The 20,999-nt window shown below is 40.3% G+C and overlaps 1 protein-coding gene across 1 annotated transcript in view; it reads right to left on the reverse strand.

The window, feature by feature from the left end:
- Positions 1 to 20,999, reverse strand: part of OXCT1 (3-oxoacid CoA-transferase 1) — a 115,180-nt gene that overhangs the window by 18,132 nt on the left and 76,049 nt on the right. Inside the window, exon 14 of the mRNA XM_084783726.1 lies at positions 3,258 to 3,347. Within this exon, the coding sequence (XP_084639852.1) occupies positions 3,258 to 3,347 (90 nt within the window). The remainder of the gene's footprint in view (positions 1 to 3,257; positions 3,348 to 20,999) is intronic.

Genomic DNA, 20,999 nt, shown 5'->3' on the forward strand with positions numbered 1-20,999 from the left:
CCAAGAAAGTGGCACTAAGTCTTTGCAATGTAAGGCATAGCTCTAGCTGGCAAGGACAGAAACTCTTTCTTATTTCCTTTCCAGTTCTAAGAAGGGTGCATGTAAGGAATTTGCCAATAGTTATTTAAAAAAAAAAAAACTATACTTTCAAAAAATGAAGAAAGATAGAAGGATAACAGGAAAGCACTATCTATACAATTCTGCCTTGGTTCTATTATGTCTCAACCTCAGTAAAAACAGCAGTCCATTCTGATGCTTGCACTTGCTCTTGGCCCTAGATGTGGCCAGAGAGTAAGGAGTCACTCAGGAGCAGCAACAACAGGCAGCCAGTTTTGCAAAGTTTCCTTTGTTCTTATTGAAATAATAAAAACAAATTTTGAAGGTCAGCCACGCACCTGTAACTTCTACAAGTGAATAAGGAAGCAAAAAGAAAGCCACACCTGAAAAACTGGTGGGTGGGTAGGTCCAGACCCTCGTGGAAACAAAAGCATCACTCAGGATTTCAAGATTACATTCCAACTTGAGTTTGAATCCCTTTGTGAGCTTTGTGCTCTGAGTTTACAAACCTGTGGGGGCTGCTTGTGTGTTTTAAGACATTAGCAGTTGCCAGGCTGACCTGAGGGGACATGTAGTTGACCAGAGAGGTTATCAGGAATGGAAAACTTTCCACTTGTCCTTTTTTCAGCCTTTTCAAAATAAACAACGCCGGGAGGAAGTGGCAAGGTTCACACAGTGCCATTAGCCACTGTCCAGAGTCCAGAGTCCAGAGTCCAGAGGAGCCCCACCCAAGTAGCATCACACACCCTAGGACCAGAGGTGAGGTGTGAGGACAAACACTCCATTGGTTAGTATTTGGCCGTTATCTAACTGCTATGTGTGAATACTCTTTTATGATTGTTTTAATCATAGCTATGAATGGTGGCTCATGCCTGTAGTCTCAGTACTCTGAGGCAGGAGGATCACCATGAGTTTGAGGCCAGCTTTGGCTACAAGGTGAGTTCCAGACAAGCCTGGACTATAGAATGAAACTATCTAACAAAACAACTCTTCCCTCTAAATTTTTTGGAGGACAATTAATCATAAGTAGATTTTCTGTTGTTTTGTTCAAATGAAAATATCTGTGGAAAACACTTCAATTCTGTTATGAAACAATCCAATTTCTCACTGAGAAGAGAAGAAAAGAGGAAGGTAAAACATGCGATCTTGCATCTGCGGCAAGCTTTAACAGGAATGCAGTCAGCTACAAGTTTCAAGTACCATTTATTTTCACCAGAAATTCCAGATGAGAAGAAAAGACTTCGGTGAGGAAAAAAGAGTAAATGTGCTAAATACAGGCCTAATGTTTTGAAAATCAATGTACAAAAATAATCCAAAATAAATCAGACTCCATCGCCTATGCGCCAACATTAAAGTCACAACCAAAGGGAAGTTGGACAGAGTTCCCTCCAAACAGACACTATGTTCCAGAGAAGACTTAGATTTGATTTGCAGCTTAGAGTTCTTCTGCCTCTGAAATGAGCATATTGGATGCTGCGCAAGGCATCTCGCAGAAGTCACCTGCGTTGGCTCCATTTCTATTATCCCACGTTCGTGCCCCACTGCTCACTTCCCACTGTTTACTAAACAACCTATGCTAATTCATACTTAGGGCACTTAGCACTAGGCACAGAACTCCCTCAGCTGGCAAGTGAAGTGTAAATCTAGTCCCACGCTCCTTCACAGCAGTGGTGCATCACTAAATAAAGCCAGGCAGGCACACCATCATTCCATTTGGCTTAGTGAGCCACATGAGATTAATAAAGGAGAAACTGAGGAAGTGAGGAACAGACCACCCAGTACTGACTTCACAAATCATCAGAAATCAATGGATCCTGACAGGAAAGACATTAAGAAGGAATCAGGTATAATAACAGCTCCATGTGTCAGAAGGGAGGAAGGGAGGAAGGTGGGGATGGGGAATGGAAGAAAAACCATTGCTAGAGGCCAGTGAGATGGCTCAGTGGGCAAAGATGCTTTCTTTGAAGGCTCACAGCCTGAGCTTCTGCAAGTTGTCCTCCGACCTCCACACACATGCTGTGGCAAGTGGATGCAGGTATGCATACCTATATGAACAGACACTCAAGGAAGTAAACAAATATATAAATAAATGCAGTAACAAATAAGAGAACTATTATCATCTTCATGGGCATGTACACAGAAACACAGAAATAACTGACATGCAGTAAAAGCCCCATAAATGTTAGCTATTTTTATTATAGGATGAAAGAAGGAAGAATGTTGAAAATGGCCAGGTGGTGATGGTGCACACCTGTAATCCCAGCACTCAAGATGGCAAAGGCAGGCGGGTCTCTTAAGTTCAAGGTCAGCCTGGTCTACAAAGCAAGTCTAGGACAGCCAAGGCTATACAGAGAAACTCTGTCTCGAAAAGCTGAGAGAGAGAGAGAGAGAGAGAGAGAGAGAGAGAGAGAGAGAGAGAGAGAGAGAGAAAGAAAGAAAGAGAGAGAAAAGAAGAAGAAGAAGGAGGAGGAGGAGGAGAAAGGAGAGGAGGGGGAGGGGAGGAGAGGAGAAGAGAGGGGAGGGAAGGGGAGGAGAGGGAGGAGAGGGGAGGGGAAGGGACGAGGGGAGAGGAGGGGAGAGGAGAGAGAAAGTGTAGAAATGAATGCCATTAGATCAATGATTTCTGCTTACACAAATCCTAGCTGAGGTCACCTAGCATCTGGGAGGCAGCCCATACCTATTTGACAACTTGGCAAAAATGTGCTTTTCAGAATGAGGATGTATGCCATCACCATCGCCATTGTTTTCTACTATGTTGTGCAAAGGACACCACAGGCTTGGGTTAGAGGCCATATTGTCCACCTGAACACAACTGCTGTTAAAAACCGATACTCTGTTGCGCTTTTCATTTGAACACAGTGAACATCGACTATAATCATCTTAAATCAGGCATCGATACATCCGCCCCAACATAGTTCCACCGACTTCAGAGACAGTGAGAGGCTGTTACTTTGGATGCGCACACAAGAAAACCATTTAAAGAACACCTGGTACCTGGCTTCCCTCAAAGGTGAACAAGCATCTGGCCAGGCAATAAACTACTACCTTTATGTATTTTTCCGTCTAAAACATAAGTGCCATCAACTTCAATAAGCCAGGGAAAAGTAAAAACCACAGTCTGTGACACAGTATAAAGAGACTCAATGGACTGTGAAGTTTTAAAATTGTGAGGGAGCGTAGCGTGTGCGCATGTGTGTTACCTTTGCAGAGTGCTCCATGGTGACCACCACTTTGGTTTTGGAACTGGACACTAAATCCATAGCTCCTCCCATTCCTTTCACCATCTTCCCCTGTAAAACAGAAGCAGAAGATGAGTCGTCACGTGTCATTTACTTCTGTCATAGAAGACGGTATACTGTTAACTTGCCACCACCTCAGGAAACGTTTATTGATCATCAGTTCTCAGTACTTGAAGCTCTGTAACCTAAAGTCTTGTTTTTCTGTTAGCCTATGCTTAAAGGAAAAAGTTCAGGATAAATTTTCAACATATTTAAAATTGTTATTATCATACTAGTATTGTGTATATTGTTAATGCCCGGCTGCAGCTGTGAAGAGGTCCAGAGTGGGGTCCCTGGGGCTGGATGCGGATGCCCTTCCAGTTTGGTTTATCTCTTGGGCCACCAGAGCTGATGGCTCAGGCCACTGATCAGGATCAAAAGAAGAAAGAGGAAAGGGAAGGGAGCCCAGGGTTTCTTTTCTGGGGACTGGCTGTAGGAAAACTAAAACAGACCACAATTTTCCTATGGCTGAGGCTTTAGCCAGAAACTGCATGGGAGTTGTAAAAGGAGGCTCTTTGATCTGGAGAGATGACTCTTTGTGGGCATCTACAGTAAGCTAATGCAAACTTAGGCTCCAGTAAAAAAGCCCTGAGTCTGCCAACTTATTTGCGAATCTACAGGGAAATAGGAAATAAGAGAGAAATAGAAAATAGACCACTCACACACACATACATTCAAGAGAAAAGGTGGATGAAGTTAAGCCTCTTAACTCCAACTGAAGTTAAGCTTCCCAATTTCAACACCATTTATTGTTGGTGACCATATTTATACTTCTGAGAAAGGGGATTTACCTCATAGTTTTAAAAAAAAAAAGGCAATCACAAAAACAGATAAGTTCTAAAATATAACAGGTTACATGTTTTAAATCTAAACATTTCTTATCTAAGTATCCATTACATAAGTTCACAGTGAATTCAGAGTGACAAAAGTTGACAAGGCCTAAAGGTTAACAGGGTCTAAAATTTAGAAGAATATCCAATTTATCAGTTAAGACTGACCTAACTATACATTATCTAGCTATCTCTTAGTTTATTATGAGTTCAGGACAATAATTTTATCTGTCTTTCATTCTAAGAAACAGTAAATTCAGGCATCTCTAGGTAGCCCCATTCCATCTTGGGTTCATGAGAAGTTTAAACCAACTCATCTATATTTATGGTGAAATACCAGGATTCATGGTACTGTCTGGAATGGAGGCTTATCTGAGGTCATAAATCTACTTCCAGGCTATCCTTAGTGAGGCATCTGGAGGCCCATAAAAGTGTTTATTGCAGCCATAAACTAACTTTAACCTTTAAAACTATTTGAATCAAATCAGGAATTCCATAGTAAGGGATTAATTCATCTGAATAACAAAAAGTACATCTTCAACAAGATCCTATAGGAAGTGTGATCAATCAAAGCTCGTCAATACCCAGAAAGTAACAGTTCAAACGAATGCCAGATGTTTTTCCTTTTTGGTTTTTCGAGACAGGGTTTCTTTGTGTAACCTTGGCTGTCCTGGACTTGCTTTGTAAACCAAGCTGGCCTTAGACTCACAGTGATCCACCTGCCTCTGCCTCCCTGGTTGCTGAGATTAAAGGCATGTGCCACCATGCCAGATTTTAGAGAGATTCAACAAAGCACAATTGGCAGGGCAGTCAGAGGTTGGAAGCAATTCTGGGGGTGCATCACAGTACAGATCTTGTAAATACCAGATCACCTCCTAGACAGACCACATGCCTAGTGAGCTCCCTTAACAGAGTGGCTCTTGGCAGTATACGACGTGATGACACAGTGTGTGTGTGATTTACAGGTCAACTCTGTAGATCTGGTTCCCTCCTTCTACCTTTCCATAGGTTCTCAGGATCAAACTCGGCTCATTAGGTTTGTGCTGTAGGCCCTTAACCTGCTAAGGCATGTCGTCAGCCCCCAGGATATATCTTGTTATCTTATTTTACTAGGCATCACTTTTGTTGACAACTAATTAGTAATAATACAATTGAAAAAAATCTACTATGAGAACTTTTGTAGAATTCTTACCAAAAAAAATCATCAGATTGAAATCTTGACACCCATGATGTCCATCTCCCACTTTTAAAGATGTAGTTATTATTACCAATTTGTCAGTTACACACCCTTTCCCACAGATTCACATCAGTAGGCTGAGGCACTAAAGGCATTCATTCTCCAGTAGAGACTAATAATGAGGGTGGTTCTGTCTGTCTATCTTTCTAGTTCTGAAAATCTTGCACTTGGAAAAGAGAGGGAGAGAATGAATGGCAAAACAAAACAAAAACAAAAACAAACAAACAAACACGGCCCAGTCAAGCAAAAACAGAAACCAGAAAGTGCATTCAGAACTGTCTTGCCATCGTTGACCAATTCCTACCCAACCCTTCATCTTCATTCATTATTCATTTATCAACCACCTTCTATGAGCCATGCACACACAAAGATGCCCACTGCCTGCTCTGCCTCCTGGATACAGAGTTTTGGAAAACACAGGTGTTTCCAAAGATGATGAAAGAAATCTTCCTACGGCACCATGAAAAAATATGACTTCTAATGTTGAGACTTCCTGATAGCACTTCGTTTATTTTTTAAGCTCAATCCTCTTGCTCATTTGGCAGTAAATTCTCTCTAATCATCTCAGAGATCTAAGGGGATTAAGAAGGGCACCTGGATTTAAAACAGGACCTCAAATCTATGATCTCAGAGACATCTAGGAGGTAAACAGCACATAGTCCCATGCAGGCTTCATTTAAATGAGCAACATGAAGGAAAGGAGGAAGTGGCTAGATGCCTTGTGGCCTTCCGCCTGCCACCCAGGAGAAGGGCAGCAGCTGGCAACAGTACAGGGGAGAGGTGTGTGGAGGATACAGGACCAGTTAAAATCAATGAGAAAATGTACAATTTTAACTTCTCCAATCAATGCTGTGACTCTTACAGATTGGTCATCGAGTCATCATATTTCTGAATAAAACATCAATATCTTTTATCTTTATGGCTCAGTAAGCATGGAAAGACATAGACAGTAACAGGAAACCAGAAATCAAGTTAATGTGCTATAAATTCCTTGGATTAGTGGGAAAAAAATCTTTGGTTGGAATACACCACACGCATATTTAGAAACACTATGATCACAAAGGTTTAAAAAAACGTATGACAGCCTCTAACAGGGAGCTAGCTCAATTTAACTAAATATGATGTACATATTCGAAATCACTTCAATTAGTTCAATGGTTAGTTAGAGAACCTCCTGGGTACAAAACCCTGAGCTAGCAGAAACACGGCACCTTCAACAATTGCAGGAAAGCCACCTGTTTGCTTCAGTTAATAAAGAATTCTTTCACTGTCCCATAGCTCAGTCAAGTGGGCTGATGCTCTCTAGTCCCCAAAGCACAGGCTACAAATGTCACAGCATTGTCTTAACAACGAAATGCCTGCTTCCAGAAGTGGAAACTGCGCAAGATTGAAACAGAATGCCTGCATCCCTTCTGTTTATTGGCTAAATGTCAAACACTCTGATTTTGAGTTAACCATTTATAAACCTAAAATAAGACTGTCCATCTTTGCCACAAAGCTGTGGTAAGCCCCGTGTAAGCCAATGTCTGGAAGCATGTGGTAAGTAAAATTTACAGAGATATTTGTGTACATCTTCAGCCAGCCAACACAACTTGTTGGGTCCCTACACTAGAAATCTTCAAACACAGCACCCTTTACTTTGAAATGTTCCCTGTTTAGACAATGGAGAGTAGCCATGAGTCATTTACTTAAAAAAAACAAAAAAACAAAAAAAAAAACACAAAACTTTAGACCAAGCAAGCTTTCTTGCTCTGAAAGTGGCATTCCTCACTTCTCCTTATCTCCAAGATACAGCTAAGTGGCTGACCTTTCCTTGTGTCCTTTCAGTATGTAATTCTATTAATATAGGGCTTCTCAGCATGGTCTTTCCCTCCCTTCTGGTCCTTTTCCCCTACACCATATTAACTGGATGAGGGAAGTAACTGGCAAAGGCATATGCAAGCGGCAGCAGAACACTGACTCTGCACATAACTGTGCCTGGAGACGGGATGGGAGGAAGGGGAGACAGTCTTTCCAAGAGAGGATTTTGGTAAACTCCTTCCCCAGCTGGGGAAAGTAACACTGAAAAACAGTACAGCAGTGCTCCTAAATCAATGTGTTTCTAGTAGTAACAGTGAAATCTGAAGGTATCTGCTTTTCTTACTCTTTTAGTATGCTCAAGGCACTGGAAAAAGAAAATAGAATGCTGCCTACCATCTGAACTCCCAAAAGCCTGCTGAAACAGAATCAATTATGGAAGGAAGAAGACAAGCGAGTCTATCTAGACTGGCAAGAAAGAAAGAAAAAGAAAAATGAACAGTTGTCTAAAGCACACTCCCTACAGTCCTTCACCTTGGTTTTTCAGCATTCATTTGCACTCGCACTCCCCAGCTCTGCTGCAGTTATGAGCAGCAATGACCCTGAATTCCAGTCAGTGGGAAAACGGGAGGTCACAGCTATGGCTTGTAGGGATTGGCCCATAACAACTCTTGGATGAGTCCTTTGTGGTCTTCCACCTTCTACTGTATGGATGTGGAAAAGCAAAGTGATGGAATGTGCATGCGTGTAACAGGGCCCACTTACTCAGAACCACATTCCACTGTTCGGCACCAATGGAAAGTAACTGTTTATGCTGCCAAATCACTGGGACTGGAAGATAGAGCAGTTAGTATAACCAATCCAATGAACAAATGTATTAATGGGTAGCAGAAATCTCATTGTAGAAACAAGCATATAATGGGACAAATAGAGGGAGTTTGCAAGGCTTTTCAAAGGTAAGAGGCAGATGACTGTTCCAGACACTGCTCTATCCTAATGTCCAGTACAGCACTTGACATGTACAAAGGCACAATATTCTTTCTCTATGAGTGAGTGTGTGAGCGAATTGAATGGCTTTGTTAAGGGAACGCCTGAAAAGGGATACAAATTCCACTTCCACACTCATCTTCCTCCACCAAACCTAATATCCCACTCAGTAAACAAAACAAAAAGATACAAAAAAAAAAAAAAAAGGGAGGGGGAATGGAGGTACTAAAATTATACCTTTAAATAAATCATGAGAGGAAGATGACCCTTGCAGAAAAATAAGCCTGTAATGAAGAAGAGGTTTTGCGCATGAGTGAGCACTGACTGGGCAGGGTGACACTAAGCATACCCTCTTTAAAATCCTCATCAGCAAACACATATTTCTTGAATGGTGTAACTTTAGATCTGTGCTGTTTCTCATCTAGCATAATGGGGAGATGATTGCCGGGTGCTCAGCTTATGGCCATCTCATCATTTTTCATTTAAGGGACTGACCCTGATATCAAGCACGAAAAGAATGCAATAAAATGAGCTAGATATGGTATTCTCTATTACCACAGGATCACACAACACTTCTAAACTGAAAACACTCCCACTATGAGTCCAATCCGTAACTATTAACTCAGGGTCTGTTATACATTTACCAAGACAGAAATCAGAATTAAAAGACCATTAGAATTTTCAATAAAAGTCTAGAAGATAGACTTTAATTAAAAAACAGTGTTTTTGATGCGTTTCATTTGCTTCATTTCTATTTGCTAATGCTAGAATTTTTAAAAAAGTAAAACTAGTGAGGTACTACCATTAAAAATGTCAATGTATCAAAGTACAAATATTAGATTATATGCCAAAAGAAATAGTAAATAAGGCTCTGAACATGATAATGTAATTCTTGATGATTTTACAAGGAGCTTGAATATTTGGGGGAGTACTGCAAAATATGCTTTAAATAAAATACAAAACATATTGAAAATTATTCATGATACCATCTCTTTTGCCATAAATAGCAATGATCATTTCTAGATTTGTTATTGCTTAGTACTCTAGTATAAAGTGAGAAACCATTTAATCACACAGGGAAACAGTTTTATAGCATTTTTAAGTGTTGGCACATACCACAGTAGGAGATGTGAACTCAGTGGAACTGACAGGAAGGACAGCTGTGGGGCGACTTATTAATAAACTGGCACTTGCTGCTCAGTATTAAATGCCAGAACATCAAGTACCCACCTCAACCCAAACAAAAGCCTCTTTATTTCTGTCTTGCCCATTAATAAGCAATGCTCAAGGGAAAAAAAGCTCTCCTTAGCAATGAAAGATGGTTACCTCATAACAATTGTTGAAACACAAAAAAATACAGGTTCTAACTGTTTCTCTTTAGGGACAGTGAAGACTTTCAACTTGCCTTAGTTTATAGCAAACTTGCAGCAGAATGTTTCCTTTTTGCATTATACTTAGTTTTCAAACCCTAAAAAGTCCAGCAACTTTCCTTTCATATGTTTAATTCTATTTCCCAAGACAGGTGAATTGATCATGTAAATGAACTCCTATGGGACTGAAAATATAATTGTATTCTGCATTGTTCGGTAGGTAAGATTGCTTATGCATCCTAAATATCAGTTATCCATCATGAAATGGCCTTTCCAAAAGCAAAATGCAATGCGCTTGACATTTCATTTAATAAGCATTTTTATTTGTGTTCTCATAAGGGCCTGGTTCATCCATTAGAACCCACCCTGGGCTCCTCTGGATTTGGTCCTCGGAGTTTGAACTTGGTTCCTTCCTTTGTAGTGAAATCGGTATTCAGTGAGCTCTCCGGCAGTTGTCTGATCCGGAGGCCCCTTTAGAATTTACACCACGAGGCATTTTACGGTGTTCCACTGCCTGCTTGAAACTACGCACTCTCAACTTTCCACAGCACAAGTCGGGCCTGATTCCTCAAGCCCCTTCAGGGGCTCTTAGGACCTTTCCCACCTTCCTTTCCCCCAAACCATCTTAGTAAGGTTGTCAAATTAAGAGTTCTGTCTTTGGCCTCAGCTCTTGACTCTAATTCTCCTCTGCTTTCCAAACACAAATCCCATTTGCCTCCTCTAGTATTTTCAGCTGAGCTCTTCCTCTGAGTTTCAGACTTCAGTGTCTAAAAGCTTCACCGGCCCTTTGTGCCAGCCTGATTTTCACCTCTAATTCCTTGGCCAGTGGAAAGTAAGTGAAAGTGATGTATGATATTCCAGGGATGAGCCATGAAACTTCCCGAGGACAAATGATCCATGTTGCTGCGCCTTCTACAAAGTACAAGTCTTAAATCTATATGTGTGAGCAATGTAGCATGATCTCTAGAGTGGGTTAATTAATATATGCCTCAGCCCAGTGTGTTCCTAAGATTTGCCAAGGCATATCTTATTTACTCATTACCTTCTTGGCTTAGTTCATTACCCACCAATCACCTACCCCATGATCCAAATCAAAAACCTTATCTCCTACCACTCCTTTATACCCCAATGAAATCAGTCATTCCATCACTAAAAACTCCAGTTTTCCCAATACTTCTTCAACTCGACCTTTTTTTCCCTGCAAATCAATGTTCTTCCTGTAAGCTTCCTGTAAGCTGTGTCCAGCCTTGTTCCTCCCAAACCTCTCTAGCCAACAATAACAGGAATGGTTCTAAGTAGCTGGTTATACTCTCTCTCTGCCTTAATCCTCTACATTGTAGCTTGGTATATCTGGGTAAAGTAAAGCAACTTAGCCTGGAATGCAAGCTGATGATACCCTGACCCCTGCCCTCTTCAATGGTGAATCCAAACATCGTATTTGGCTTAATGGGGACTTTCCTGACTCCCCCATCTCCGTGGCAGGGACCACAAAGTGAGCAGTCATTGTACATGGCTGGCTCTTCAGCATGCTTTCGGAGCCGATGCTCATTCAGTCAAGTGTGTCCAGCATGCCTTATATGATCAACCATAATTATTCCTCCAGGCCGTGTCCCTTCCCCCCCCTTCAATGTCACCTTATTAAGAAGAAGAGAAGAGGGGCTGACCACTCATTCTGCTCTCATAAAATCCACAAATATTGCTATATTAGACTTCATCATATTGTCTGCATTAATATGGGATTGGTGGTCCCTGGCAGGTCGTGGCAAGGCCATAGAGGCACTTACAATTTAACTCTTTCCTGTGAGAGGGGTGCTGTCTGGTCAGGAGCCATACTCCTACCCTCCAGCAACCTAAATGGGGAGCCTCCAAGTCCCCATTTAGCTGATACCATGTTTGAATTGATCGGTGTCAGGGCCCTAACACTTCTGAAGGAGACAGGTCTGTCTGCCTTACACTGTTAACTAGAACATAAGCCCTTCACCTGCTGTTCAGCTCCAGTCCAACAGGTGACTGATACATAATGGGTTTTCATGCTATGCAGTTAAGTAAAATTGAATTTGTTTTTTAAAGTAAGTACTGTTTGTAAAATATAGAACTTGAAAAAAAAAAAGCCAAAGTACAGCGACTTAAGAGAAAAGATCAGCAATGACGAAAAATAAAATCTCAAACCAGGCATGGTAGCTTAGGCCTGCAATCCCAGCACTGGGGAGATTGGGGCAGGCAGATTACTGTAGTTCAAGGCCAGTCTAAAAATATAGTCAGTTCTCCACCAACAAGGACTACAGAAGAGACCCTAGCTCAAAGAAATAAAACCGGCTAATAAAAAGTCCAAAGAATAAAAGAGATGACAGGAGGAGCTAGAGAAAAGACAGGAGAGGATGGGTACCTGAAAGGCAGAGCACAGAAGGCCAGCTCAATGCTACGGTCCTGGACGCTCCCTACTTCCTACTCAGAGCAAGGTTCTACAGCAAAGATGAAAGGGGAATGTGTGCTCAAGAACAACTGACAATAAGAACACCTCAGAATGTATGCTCCTTAATGTAGTACAAGGTGATTCAAATCACACTCTCTCACACACACACACACACACACACACACACACACACACACCAATCCATCTGATGACCTGAATTCACAGAACTGCTATCCATGCACAGCCACAGTAGCTGGAGCTGATGGTGTCATCCAGGGCATCTCTAATTGCTCTTTCAAGCCTGGAGAGTGATCCGTTACCACATTCAACCTAAGGGAAAGAACTGGACCCACAAGAGGTGACTAATGTAAGATATGAAATTAAAACCTCATTACGGGCACAAAGACTGTTCAACAATTTCTTCAGTGAAGACAGAGGCAGAGACCAAGGCAAAGAGACTGGCTCTCAAATTGACTTCTATAAGAAACCAATAACTCTTATATGATAATTCCTACATCCTCCTCAGGACTGAGTGCTAAGTAGGTGCTATTTCATAAACATCTGAAATAGACTGAATTTGTTGTTTATTTTTTCAAGGGAGGAAAATATTATTTACAAGTTAACCAAGAAAAAGGAGCTTAAGAAACTCAAGCTGTGGCCATGAATTAAGCCTATACTTTACACTTATCGGGCATTCTCTCCCATTTCTGGGCATACAGAATTCTTTGCTTGCACCTCCAGGGTTCCTGAATGCCCTTCTTTGTTCCTGGGATGGAATGAGATCAATAATGCAAATTCTAAAGCCTTAACCGTACCACTATTTCCTTTTAAATATTCACAAAGAATAAACTTTATTTCCTCTAGAAGTACAAGGAATAAATTCTATTATAATTGATAGAATTACATAGACAAGAACCATGTATCAACTTTAAAATATTCTTCATAGTTACACAGAATAATTTACAACCATGGATATTTTCTAGTTTCAGGCCAAATTTCTGAAAGTGAAAATTTAGTCTCTACAGAAAATGCTTATATCACCTGATAACATAAACCACAGCGTCAAAAACACATTTTTAAAGATGCTGTTTACTTCAAGTAAGCCTGAGAAAGAACAAAATTCCTTCTGTAAATAAAAGATGCTTTTTAAAACCATGACCAGGATCTTCATTCATTTATTATGAGGCAATCCATCACAACACAATACATTGGCTAGAACATGTCAAAGTTGTAATAGCCTTGATTCCTAAAGAAATCAATTAACTTCAAACATGAAAAGTGGCTTTTGTTCCTGCTATTAACCACAATGAATCTCTCATTTCATAAAAGTGTAAATACTACTCAAGAGCATTTCTATGGTGTTCTTAGGAAACATCACTCCCAATGAACCGAAGTCCCTATACATCTAACATTGGCTGCTGTTAACTATATCAAGGCCATTGAACACACCTGAGTATAGGAACTTAGTAGGTGAACTACAAAACAATGCGTTTTCTTTTTTCTAAGGTACAATGCATGTGTGACCAAGTTCCTTTTGCTGTTGCCATTACAAAGGAAGCACATTACGGAGGTTAACTTCTGTGTCACAACGTTACAGGTAGTCTGTCTGATCTATTTCCAGGACTAATAAAATGGGCAGTCAGAGGGAAAACTGTTATTTCTAGCTCTGCCTAAAGCTGTAGCTTCGGTTTTTGTTGAGTTTAGTCATAACACAGTGGAGATGAAAATAAACCTCACTTCAGCTGCCTTCTGTTCACCTTCTTTGCTTGGCCGCCTTCAAAGGCATCGGTGGGAGGAACACGAGCATGGGTTTCAGAACAGGTATATGGGGCGTTTCTGCTTGAAATGATTAGGCACCATGATAATGTAAATTAAGCTCTGGAGCCATTCATTACACAGAAGCAAAGCTAGGTGCCAGAACCATATTCAAAAGCGCAAAGATAGCAGCTTTCTTCCCATTGGGTCACCAAGGGGAACGTGCTAGAATCATTTGAAATCAGCCACATATGACCAGCTATGACCTACAAATACATAAATTCTGTGTGCTGGATTCCACTGTACATTCTAATTGCTTGAGGGTGTAGGAGGTAACAGACCTCATTCACCACCACAGAGCTGTTTTAAAGGCTTGTGTTACTTTTAGGAGGTTCCTGGGTGATCCTTACAAAACAACAGCTGAAACACAAACAACCATGCTTATAGGCATGCATGTATGAAAACGTATGGTATGGAATATTAGTTGTGACAATGTCTTTTGCAATATGAAATAGCCAGTCTCAGACATTTGCTTTTGTGATTCCTCAAAGAGGGTATGAAATCCTGAACTACGGCAGAGGCACACTTTCCTCCCCATCATCCCCTACCATCTGCAAAGCTCTGAAAAGCACATTACAGAATTATTGTAATTACACTGCCATTTCTGACAGCTGGATGGGACATTTACAGTGAGAGGCACGGGGACTGAAAGAACATTACCGAGGAATACATAGAAGCAGGCAAGGGCATTTTTTCCACAGCAGAAAAGGGGGGCGAGGGAAGGTAGAAGACAATTTTAAAGTTTTTTTAAAGCCCACTAAGAACAAGTATGAAAGAGCATGTTGTAGACACTATATGTGGGTTCTCTATTAAGCAAGTGAAGGCTTGGATGAAGGAGAACGAAATCATTGAGTCTATGTAAATTATAAGTACAATATGTCCATCCCTCAGCTGGGGCCTCATCTGAGGCCAGCGAAGAACCAGCTGGGAGTGGTTGGTTATGAACATTCATGGCAAACTGGTCTCACTTAGCCTACTGTTTTTTATTTCAGGCTCAAGTCTCTTTTTTAAAATTTTTTATTATGTTTCCTTTTAACATATACATTTATATTATTACACATGAGTAAAATAAACTACATACAGCAGGAAGAACCACAAGACAATCAGGAATTATACAAATGTTACACTCATAGTGTTTTGGCCATTTGTATTTGGCAAACTGGAAGTGAAGTAAACATCTTTCCTACCTTGTTGGGTCTAAATTTCTGAATGGAGATTAATATCTATCATATCTCATCTCTATCAACTTAAAACATCTATCTTGATCTAAAAACATCTTAACCCCTAACCTACTAAGCTTCACTGAAAGACCAAAATATCTAATCTTCAAACCCATCAGAGACTTGAGAAGGGATAAAACTTAAATAGCTGAGTGAACCTGGAGTGTGGGTTAGCAGCTTCCAAAATAAAAAAATGACTGATACAGTTTACTACCTGAAAAGTCACCCAACACTTTCTATAACGTTGGAGCATCTTCAGCCTTCTGGCCCAGTATATCTGACAGACATATTTGTGAGGCAGGAACTTTTGAGGACTTGCTTACTCTGTCTTGGCAGTTTGGCTGTCGACTCTGTCTGCATCTAAACTTGCCCATTTTTAGACAGAATTCTGTCTATGGAGAAATGAGGACATTTTGCCTAGTGGCTGGTTTGCCATATTTGAAGCCATCTCCATAAGGAGGTTCTTTGATGGTCATCTTCTTAGGGCAGGCTGGGTGTTGCCAGGAGTTAACATGTATTGTTGTCAATGAATCTTTGGCAGGCCTAACAACAGTGACTGAGAAAGACTTGTTTCTGGGACTCAGGGAACCACAGGCCCCCTGAGCACCACAGCGTATAGACTCATAGTGTGAGGTCTGAGTTCCCAGAGCTTCAGAGAAGGATCATGGCCATGAAAACCCAAGAATATGGAAGACTTGAATTGATGTAGCAAAGTCTAGGGGTCCTGACGTCACAGGCAATGGCCACTTTTAGAAATCAAAAGTCCTCTCTCTTGTCTGTAGACGTCGGAACCATGAGCGCTGCCATAAACTAAAAATGTCCCTTCTTCAAATTAGACAAAATGAGGTGCAAACAAAGATCTTTTCAAATACCAAGACTGGTTCAAAGGATTATTTTGGGAAATTTGAAAAGAAACAGATATTCAGAAAGAATCTGTTTTTGTTTTTGTTTTTTTCTGTTTTTCCCCTCAGTGACTAGGTTGAAAATGGAACACTGTTTTCCTTCTTCAAAACTCTTCACGTGAGTCAGTAGGGATCCATACAGACTGTGAACTGAAAAGCCTAGGAACAATGAAAGCCTTGAGCAGCAACACAGCTAGCAAGCACCCTTGCCTTGGTTCCTTAATACCTCTTTTTCAATAAGAGAAGAAACCAGACCACTTGAAGAAATGACTGTTCAATAAGACAAACATCTTTTGTAGTACCAGAATGTGAGGAAGCATTCAACGAAAAATGATAAAAATGGGAGTGTTCCAAAGAGACCTAAGCACAAACCAAACTGAAAGAGCCACCAGTGAGGAAAGCTTGAACAGGTAGAGCAAGAAAGAAAGTAAAGTACTGCATCACAAACCAGACTGTATCAGAACATACTGATACCGATCAATTAATCAAATGATGAATAAATAGAAAAGAACAAACATTTTCTGTATAACAATTTATATATTATATAAATATATATATGCTTATAGAGAGTGTACCTCCAGTTTATACTCAAATCTTCTGACAACAAATGTGTAAAATTTTCTTCACAGCAAAACCCCTCCGATTCTCCTAATACCTGCTGTGTGCTCACCAATTCAGTACACTTCTGACTTTAAACATCTGGTGTTAGTGTAAACCCACAGGGAAGGGATATAGCTCTACCAGAATGACCTTCTCATTCATCAAAAGACAATCATTGCATATAGTAACTTCCAACATTTCTGATGACCCAGCCAGGACATCAGCAGCTCCCACAACCCCTTCTGGGATTTAGTCATTGGCTAGAGTAGGCCACAGAATCCTAGAAAATGTCTGACCTACTGCTGCTTGTTATAAAGGGTTCACCCAAAGATTAGCAGACAGTAAGGCATCACAAATGGAGTGCAGAGCTTCTGTGCGCCACCTTCTTGTCTGTGTTTTACATCCCTAAACCTTAGACCCCATCATTTAGAGCTTTTGTGAAAAGTCTCACTAGGTAGGTGTGACTGATTAAATCACTAGCATCGGTAATTGAGCTGGATCTCCAGCCCCAGTTTTCACTCCAGACATAGTGACATCATTATTTTTTAAATATATTTTATTAATTTATTCATTTTACATCTCAATGGTTATCCCATCCCTTGTATCCTCCCATTCCTGCCTCCCTCCCACATTCCCCCTACTCCCCTATGACTGTGACTGAGGGGGACCTCCTCCCCTGTATATGCTCATAGGGTATCAAGTCTCTTCTCGGTAGCCTGCTATCCTTCCTTTGAATGCCGCCAGGCCTCCCCACCCAGGGGACGTGGTCAAATATGGGGTACTAGAGTTTGTGTGCAAGTCAGTCCCCACTCTCCACTCAACTGTGGAGAATGCCTGTCCATTGGCTAGATCTGGGTAGGGGTTCGAAGTTTACTGCATGTATTGTCCTCTGGGCCCAGATCCGCCCATTATAATGTTCTTCTTGTAGGCCTCTAGATCTCTGGATCCTTCTATTTCCCCATCCTTCCTTGCTTCTCTCACCTAGCGTCCCAGTAAGAAGTTCATTCCCCTCTGTCCCACTTTCCTGGTAAGTGAAGACTTTCATGGGGCATGTTTACCTGGTGTCCATCTAGTCATGACACAGTCTGTGGAAAGCCCGAGTTCTCTAACCTTAGGTATAGATAGAAGGGACTTGCAACCAACAAGTAATGTTCCTATCAGGAAGTTCCAAGCAAGTTAGAGAGTTGGATACTTTCTTCTTACGATTATACCTTCCCTTCGAAAGGCAGTATTTACTCTCCTTTGACCTCTGACAGGGGCTAGATACATGGAACTGTTTTCAGAGAACAAAGCAGGAAGAAAGAAAAACAACCTAGAAAACCAACCTAGAAAAGCAAGTGACAAAGAATACAGTGTACCATGTGATGCTGTTTACATTTTCCTATCTGGTATTGTCTCTTTTACTAGCTAAACTTATTTTTAACTGGGCAGTAATCCCAGAGGTTGGGAGACAGGTAGAGAACGGATGCGAGTTTGAGGTCAGCCTCAACTACAATGAATTCCACACAAGTGGGGGCTGTGCAGCAAGACCCTGCCACCAAACAAAACTAGACACAATAAAGTTAAACATATCAATGGAGAAACATGGTATTTAAAAACATGTACACATCCTATAGTGTCTAAGTCACTTTAAGCATATCTGTGTTCTCAAACACTTATCTTCTTTTAGGACAAAAACTTTCAAAATCCTCCCTAGCAACTATAGAGTAATATTGCTGTATACAGCCATGGTTCTGTGACTGGCCAAAGAACTTCTCACTCATGTCTAACTGTAATTTAGCACTCGTTAATCAAGCTTTCTATATTCCACCCCTTACTTTGGTAACTACTAATTCTGCTCTGAGACCAATTGTGAGAAAAATATCAGACAAACCCTTACTAGGGGACATTTTACAGGACACCTAGTCAGTACTTCTCAAGATAGGCAAAATTGTGAAAAATGAGGAATAACAGAAACAGAAACACTACAGGAAAATCAATGAATATTCTAGGACACTTATGTCTTATAATTAGTTTATCAAAATCATATATGAAGAAAATACAATATAATACACTGAACTGGATCTTGACCAGAAAGAGGACATTAATTGGGGGGAGGGGGCATGGCACCCACACATAGACGATGTTTATGTAACATAAATGTGTCAACATGTGCTTCTCAGTGCTGACAAATTCAAAACAAGACATGATAGAACAGAAGGAAATAATGGGAGGAAACCCCATACTGTCTCTGATGCTTTTCTACAAATCTAGAATTATTCTAATTTTTAAAAATTTCTTAAAAAAAATAAAATTCCATGTTCCTGTGGCTCTGTTTGTTATTCCCTCAAACTGAAAACAAAACAGAGATTTGATGCTCAACTTCCCCTTCTAGGGGAATTCTTCTGATGGTTTTAGATAATCTGGCTTGATGAATGAGTAAAAATCTGTAATAATTAAATCAATCTATGTTTCTATTATGATAAGATCTGTTCTGTGGCAATGGTTAGACTTTATTCCTTGGCAAAAGCCAGTACTTAAGAATAGAGTGGCTACTGGCATGTATGGGATAGTTCCTAAAGAAAAATAAACAGATAATTCTGAGAACTGCTCTGGGTATGGGTTTTTCTTTTTTCTTTTTTCTTTTTTCTGTAAAAATAAATGTTGCCGTCCAAATAACTGTCCTTTTGATCACTTTCCTCAATGCTAGACATCTTAATTTTCTGAAAAAGCTTTTGTTTAATCAAATAGTTATCAAGATCTTCTAAAACATACCACATTATTGTGGGTATTAATAAAAATATGTGAATGCATCTGGATCTTCGTTGTACAACAAGCAATGAGTGGTTTCTCTCTTGTTATCCTGATGTCTTTTTACGGTTATGATTAATCTTGTTCATATCGAACAGCATTCAATAAATTTCATTTTATGAAAGTAGTTCCATATCAGAGATGGAAATGTTATAATTGTAATCACGAAAAAATGAGTAGTACTTGGAGTACTAATATTCTTTTATTAAAAAAGAAAACATATGGGAAAGTTAACTAAGTTACCTATAAAGTTCTACAACAAGTCAGAGAAGAAAGAATGGGATGAAACCTCTTTTCCACTTCCCAGAGAGAAGTGACTGAATGCCCAGAGAAGATGCTTCCTATTTTAAAATACCCTTTATGTTGAGCTTATTATATTATTTTTCTTTCTTATTGTTTTTAACCTGTTGGTGTTAATTAATTTAGTTATGAGGCAGTCAGTAAGCCTGGAAACATCCTACACAGTTTCAGTTTGCACAATTTCTAAAAAATAAAGTTAGATTCCTCAGGGGACAAATTATAAGACTTTCCAGGGTCCTTCTAAACAAACCAAGCATCTCCCAGCAACCCAGAGGCTATGACTTAGGAAACTTAAGTCTCCTCTAAAGCAACACTCAGCAGCAGCCATTATGTTCACGGCAGGAACTATCTGTCAGCACCAGAGTCCACTCCTCATCACGTTTTGGCAAAAATAAAAATAATAAAATAAAAAATAAATAAAAAGGATGAATGTCTTTTGAAGGTAGCTACTTCTGTCTTATTTATGGACTAAGTTTTCAGTTTCTGATCATTTAGAAATGCACTACACTAAACTAGACACACAGTGAGAGCTAAAACATGTCAAAACTGATGGATGGAACCAAAGTTTATGCTCTATGCATGTACAACCTTAATAAAATTAGGAATTGGGTGTATCAACCAAAACTATATTTGGAAATTGGTGCTCACACACCTATATTTGGATAATCTAAATATGTATGCTCTTATTCATTAAAAGTTCTCTGTAGTACCAGTCATGGTAGTACACGACTTTAATCACAACTCTCAGGAGGTAGAGGCAGGCACATCTCTGTGAGTTCAAGGCCAGCCTGGTCTATGGAGCGAGTTCCGGGACAGCTAGGGCTACACAGAGAAACCCTGTCTCAAAAGCCAAAGTGGGGGCGGGGGCGGGGGAAGAAGGACTACCAAGTAATAATATAAACAATATTGAGCTTATTGGATATAACAATGTTTATAAATAAATAAATAAAACCTCAAAACCTCTGTATTCAGAAAATCTCTACCATATTGATTTAGGGAGACAAACAGAGAACGATACATAAAACCTGGCAGTTTTGCAGGATTGTAAAAGATCTGGAGAGAGCACAAATGGGAAGTGTTTTGACAACCCTGTCCACTCTCCTTGCCTTACTCACGTATAACAAAATCATCAAGAAAATGTGATGTGAGCATAGCATATGCTCAGAGGAACTAAATGACTCTCTCTGATCCTAAACAGCAGCTGTGAGCTGACCAGCACAGCTCCTGGGGGCCCTGCTGAGCCACACTGTAGTGTGTGTGTGTGTGTGTGTGTGTGTGTGTGCGCGCGCGCGTGTACATGTGTGCCTGTGTATGTTTGTGTGTATGTGAGTGTATGTGTGTGTGTATGTGTGCCTGTGTGTGTGCGTGTGTGTTGTGTATGTGTATGTGAGTGTATGTGTGTA

The sequence above is a fragment of the Acomys minous genome (assembly GCF_964271855.1).
Source record: "Acomys minous genome assembly, chromosome: 5".
Taxonomy (NCBI): Eukaryota; Metazoa; Chordata; class Mammalia; order Rodentia; family Muridae; genus Acomys; species Acomys minous.